The sequence below is a fragment of the Impatiens glandulifera genome, chromosome 1 (genome assembly GCF_907164915.1).
Source record: "Impatiens glandulifera chromosome 1, dImpGla2.1, whole genome shotgun sequence".
Lineage (NCBI taxonomy): Eukaryota > Viridiplantae > Streptophyta > Magnoliopsida > Ericales > Balsaminaceae > Impatiens > Impatiens glandulifera.
In genome coordinates this window covers 8986981-8993218 of record NC_061862.1, presented here as the reverse complement: position 1 = coordinate 8993218, position 6238 = coordinate 8986981, and the positions used below count along the sequence as shown (strand labels likewise).

General features: G+C 33.6%; 1 protein-coding gene across 1 annotated transcript; it reads right to left on the bottom strand.

The window, feature by feature from the left end:
- Window positions 1-277: 277 nt before the first annotated feature.
- On the bottom strand, window positions 278-1037 carry LOC124922232. Its single transcript, XM_047462966.1, has one exon. It carries the CDS (start codon window positions 981-983, stop codon window positions 408-410), a length of 576 nt encoding a protein of 191 aa, XP_047318922.1. The 5' UTR covers window positions 984-1037; the 3' UTR covers window positions 278-407.
- Between the last annotated feature and the right edge of the window lie 5201 nt (window positions 1038-6238).

The following is a 6238-nucleotide window of genomic DNA, read 5'->3' as shown; positions in this document are numbered from 1 at the left end:
AATTACCCCCAAGTTATAATTTGAAATTTAATTAAGAAAATTATAAAAACAAACTTTAGTGAGCTAATAATCATAACAACAACATGAATAATCACTTTAATATGCATGGGTTAACAAATACTTATAAGTCAGTCCCTGCATGCATATAATAATTAAGATTAATTAGGGCTTTAAGCTGTTCATGAAGATTGAAAACAACCCCATCAATTTTTTTATAAGTTGTTGGAATTAATAAACATGCCACAAAAGTGAAGAATTTCTGAATTTGCACAAATATCAACAACCAACTAACCCCCCATCATCAAGTACAATTCTTCATGAAAAACAAAAACTAGAGATTTTTTAACAAAGAAATACCCATATTAACCTTCATTCAAGAAAAGAAAGAAAAAAAGTATCACAATCTATCACACACTTCTTGCCATCATTTCCTGAAATCTTCTGTATGATTCCTGCTTCTCCAACCTGAACTTCTCATGGCAACTCGCGATGAACGCGTCAGCAAGTCTGTCAACATCATCCTGTTGATGATCAATATCGTTCGTTGAGTACTTGTCACATCCCTTCTTTTCGAGCTCGAGCCAATTGAGGTAACCTGATAGCTCCGGGGATTCCTCGGAGTTGGAATCCCACGTGGTGGAATCGTAGTATAAGACTGGAGATGGAGAGGGCATGGGTAACACTTGAGAGGAGCACCAATTATAGTGCATCCTAAACGAGCCCAAGAAGAGCTTAGTCTTCTTCTTGCTCTTCTTCAACAAGAGTGGCTCCATGAAATGATGGACCAACTGCATGTCCTTGATTATCTGGACAGTAATGGACTTGGCTTTCGACAGCGCCCGGGCAAGGCGACATATGTGGGAGAAGATGAATGAGTGAATTGGGGTTTTGAGCTTCATGGTGGGTACTGCTCTCTTCAAAGAAGAAGAAGAAGAAGATATATGGGAGGGAAGGAGGAGGAGGAGTAGAGAATGGCCAGGCATATTAATAACACATGAGCTGAGATATCATGTAGGGACCATGCATGTTCTTCTCTGCTCAAATGGATGATTAAATTACCAAATTGCCATGTCTAATTTCAAATTAAATATAAAGTTCTGGCAGCTGCTAGCTGCTTTGCAGACGCAGGCTGCAATGGTGGGGACATTTTTAGCCTTTTTATTTTTTTCTTGGGTTTACAACAATATATAGATAAGGACCTCTATAATCTAATTACCCACCCTGGATATATAAAAGGTTTACTATATATATATATATATTAAGATCTCAGATTCGATTGAAAAGCATTAGATTGAAGTAGTTTGTTTTGCTAGGCAGGATCCTCCATAGATTAACTGGTTAAAAAGAAAAGAAAAGAAAAACACCTCTACAATGTACATTGATCTTTAATTTACTTGTTTCAATATAATATAAGAGGAAGAAAAAGCAAATAGTAATAGTAAAAGTAGAGTAAATGTGTGGTAAGACATAGACAACAGTTACATCATGTGCCAACAACTTTAGTAAAATGACTCAGGAAACATCAGTGTCCCTTTATTATGATATTCTCTCGAATCACTTGTCACCATCATAGGAAATCTCATGTACTTGTGCATTTCAAATTTCTAGGTCTCTAAGAATGTTTTTGCCCATCTGCATGGGTCCCTATCCTCTCTCTTTTTTCGTTTTTTGATTCTCTCATACCAATTACTTCCTATTTTCAAATACATCCCTCCTATTTTTTTCTGTCTTCTTAAATTCAATTTAAAGTATGTGTGTCTGTTGTAAAGATGTTAATTAAATGAGATACACATCAAATAAATAAATTGCAATAATGAAGTGACCTCATATAGATTGGGTGGGTGCTTATATATTTGATCACTCAGCAACTAGCTAACAGCCACATTCCTGTAATGAAGAGGGAATAAAGATTTTTTTTGTCAAAAACAGAAAAATGACAGAATTAATATTTAGAAAAAGGACAAGATTATTTGTCATATGAGTTGATCAAGTCAAGGTTGCAGCTATTTACCAGCCATTTGAGAATTGAGAGGATTGCAAATGATCAGATGATGATGATGAAAAGATCAGATTCTAAGAATGGAGATTGAAATAAATTGTTTTTTTCCTTTGTTAAGTTTCCAGATGGAAAGTAGTCAAAAGAAGACAGAGGGATGTCATATACAGCTACTTACTCTTGACGAGTTAGGAAATCTTACCTAAAATGGACTTTAAATCATTCAATGTTTTCAGAAATTTCGTCTGCACAATTTGTTACCATCAAAGTGTAATATTTAGATTTAATTGATGGTAAATATTCTACTTTAAGAGTATAGATTTAGGTCTGAGCATCTAAATATGGATTCATGAACATCAACACTTAATTTCCCTTATTCTATTGCAGAACATAACATTTTAAATCTAACTAGAAGAATTAAGTGGGAGAAGAGGGAATACACCCAAGATAGAATTTGCTAAGATAGAACCTTTTTTTCAGGTTGTTCTAAGTTGGTCCTAGCCTAGTGTCTTCTTATGTCTTCAGAATGGATTTTCTCCATAGCCCTTGTAAAAAAATGCAGCTTATTGGGTGCCTGCCTTAAGTCTTGCAGATCTTGGGCCTTTTCAGAAGACCATTAAACCATAATATGTTGAACTGGCCTCTAGTAGAACAAAGATTTCTAAAAATAGCTCCCTTTAAAATATTTATTCTTTTGGAAGCACTCAAGAGTTGAAGCGGAAGGTTATAGTTGTGTGGTGTAATGCTAGTTCTCCTTAATTTTCAAAAAAAAAATTATTTATTCTTTAGATGAGGTGGTGCGAGATGCTGCCAAGCTTTTTGTTGTTGATAATTTTACCTAAAACTGAAGTGGGTTGCTAAATTCTGAGGTAGGCTTGAGCTTAGTCCAGTATGAGATAGACCAATTGGATAGGTGCTAGCCCCAAGTAAGCTGGCCCAATTGAGAGAGATGGCCCAAATAGATGACATGTTTTCTGTTGAATAAATTAAAAAGATGACATGTTTTCTTCCTGGAGCTAATATCTGAAGATATGGTTAGTTAAGTCAGTGAGAAAGAAAAACAAATGGTGTATCTTGTCATATTAATATCTACCCCATTGATTGGTAAGATGTCTCTCGAATAGAAGATATCCGATAAATTTGATCTTTGATGGGATATGTATTCCATATTTCTATGTATTGATTTTCCAATAAATCCGCAATTAGACACATTTCTTATGAGATTAGTTGAATTTAATTATTCAATGCGACCAAAAAAGATGGCCCAAGTGATGACCTTACAATCACAGCCAGATAAACTGAGAGTAATATTAAAATCATAACTCCCTTTATAATATGTCACATAACTATGACTTTCTAAAATATCTCATAAATGCACACAAGTTCAACAAAGTCTCCCCCTATCCTCAAAGTGCATCCAAGATCAAGTAGGAACAATCTTACCACTTTAAGAATAATATAAGAACAACAAGTTGAAAGCCTAATTTCAATGCAATCCATTACTTACGAAAACAAATTGCCAACTCAGAAAAAGAATACTTGCCTTTGTTGATTTGGTGTTCAAAGGGTACTGGTCCACACACCTCTAAGAGTTTTTTTGTCAATGGAAAAAGAATAGTCTTATCAGAAGACAATAGATGAACCTTATACGTGTATATTTATGCTTTATTCTATACCTCTGAATACATTTGTGGTTTGGCTTAGTTCAGTTTAGTTGAAGAGAAATTTTTATAAATTTACCTCCAAATGGTCCCATGAAAATTCTCCCAATGCTTTCTTGGATAAAAACAGAAAACATTGTCCTCGAACCATGGAAATAAGTTAATAAAAATGAACAACTATTTTGCTGGTCAATTTTATAGAGTATGAATGTAGACATGCTAAAGACAAGCTTAGAAGTAACAAACAACGAAAAAAAGAACAATTCTACAAATAAATTCAGAAGAAAGCTACTATTTCAGGGGAAAACTTTGTTGAGTGAGTGCCATTCAAATATTGGTAGTAAGAAAGTACATGTGAGTGTGCACATTCTTTTATGGCAATAAGAATGATTCTTCTCCAAACAAACAATTACAGGTCTGTTAAGTCTTCTTGTCCAAGATATAGTTAGAACCTTTTGATATTTGGTTAAAAAGGAAGGCAAATTGTTTCCTTTCTTTACTGATCTAGATAGTTAAGAACTTAAAATGGGGAACCTGATTCTGTGGTGGAAATGGAGGATTCAGCTAAGAGAGACCCTCTTGTATGATGACAACTTTATTGCTTTGACATTACTTTTTGCTCTATATGAGATTATGTAATCTTTTTAGTTCACCTAATAGTAGCTATATTTAGCATAATAAAACAAAGCGGACATTTAGATACAGTTTTTTTTCGAAACATAGATTAGTCACACACAAATTCAGAAATTTATTGACGGTGTTGGGATCTGAATTCAGATCCAAAAACCAAAAGTGTTTCTTAGCTGGCTTTCCATTTTGTCTTTTGTGCTTATTGTAGTTGAATAAATTTGACTATAATCTTCATCCTAGAAGGTTATCTATCCCATTGTTGAGGCTTTTCCCTTTTGCCCTTTCTTCATCACTTTTCCTTTCCTTTTACTTTTCTCGTTGTTTATATTGAATGAGTTGTCAATTCGCGACAACTTCATTAAGATAAACTTTAACATTGAAAAAATATATGTTAACTAAGGTAAAAGGCAATGGCCTTAAGTTGCAAGAACATCTGCTATGCAGGAATAAGAATGAATATGTGTGGTCACTTGGAATATTCTCTGTAGAAAAAGGGAAAACCAAAACCAGAGGAAAGTTCTTCCACTGGAGCTGGAGATTTCTAAGCATTAGCAGAAATGTAAATAAGGCTTCACTAATAGTAAACCAGTAAAGGGAAGAAAGGAAATGTATTTTCCTTGTTTCTTTAATTATCATCTCTACTTAGAAATAACGAGTAGAAGTTGAAAAATGCAAAAATCATTGTACGCAAGAATAAGACACTATATCTCATCATGCAGTTTATTTGTATTGAAAGTCATATGAACACATGTATTTTGTCTTCTTTTTCTGTACATCAATATCGAAACCATGAGTATCCCCATATTATGAATGGCCCAGATCTGTCCCCTCCAGAAGTCACTGTCCTGAAGTTTATTCTCTTCTCACATATAAAACAGCCACAAGCTTTAAAGGAAAAGTAATTCTATTGTTGCTCCAAAAGAAAAACTAGTGCAGTAGTAATGCAGATACTTGTCACACGTCAAGATAAACCCCTAAACAGGATAAGCATGCAATATTCTAAAAAACAAACTTAAGGCTGCTTAAAAGAAAGGCAAAAAAAACAGCCTTTTCTGTCATGAATTGGCCAGCTATTTGGCAGGTGTACATTATGTATGTCCTTCCAGGGTACATAGGGACATATTTTATTAACAATGCCTCTTAACAGGTTATGTATGACCTTTGGTTAGTCATTAAAAAAATTATTTAATGTTTACAATTTATTAATACAAACTTTACCTTTTCAAAAAATATATATATATTAGACTGCACTAACAAGTTTTGGGTTTGATATGCCCCCAGACTACTAAGCCAGTACTACAGATATAAAATATAAGAGTTTTAAAGGCATAATGAAAGAAGTTATAGCTTTCTTGATAGACCTGAACCAGTTGATAACTTTGGTTCAGATTGTTTTAAGAATGGGGTGAAGTCTTTATATCTTTCATTTGAGTTCACAAGATTCATATTGGACCAAGTTTACATAGACTTCGCCTCAATGATTTATTTGTTAAGCTAAGGTTTCTGTTTATACTTATATCTATACAATTAGAGTGCCATCTTTTCTTTCCCAACTTAAAGCTTGAAAATGTCCAGACTCTTCAAGTGGATCAGCTGACAAGGAATCACAATTGACTTATCTCATTATTTTAACTATACTGGGCAATAGTTTTCTCCATAGCAATAAAATAAATTCCAATCCTTGTAAGGATAAGATAATTAATGTAGTACAACTTTAAATTTCAGAATATTAGTTTGTGTCTTATAAATCAAGTCTTGAAGAATAGTAGAGGGAATTTTATGACTAAACATTATTGGAATTCAAGTTCACTTCTGTTTTCTCATCTAATCTGCATCACTCTTTTAAAGATTCCCCAATTATTTCTGTACTAATAATACCTTCATAGAGACTAGAGAGTCCTAGAAATATAGTCCAAGTTCTGATATCAATTTTAGTATTTTCCTTGTTCTG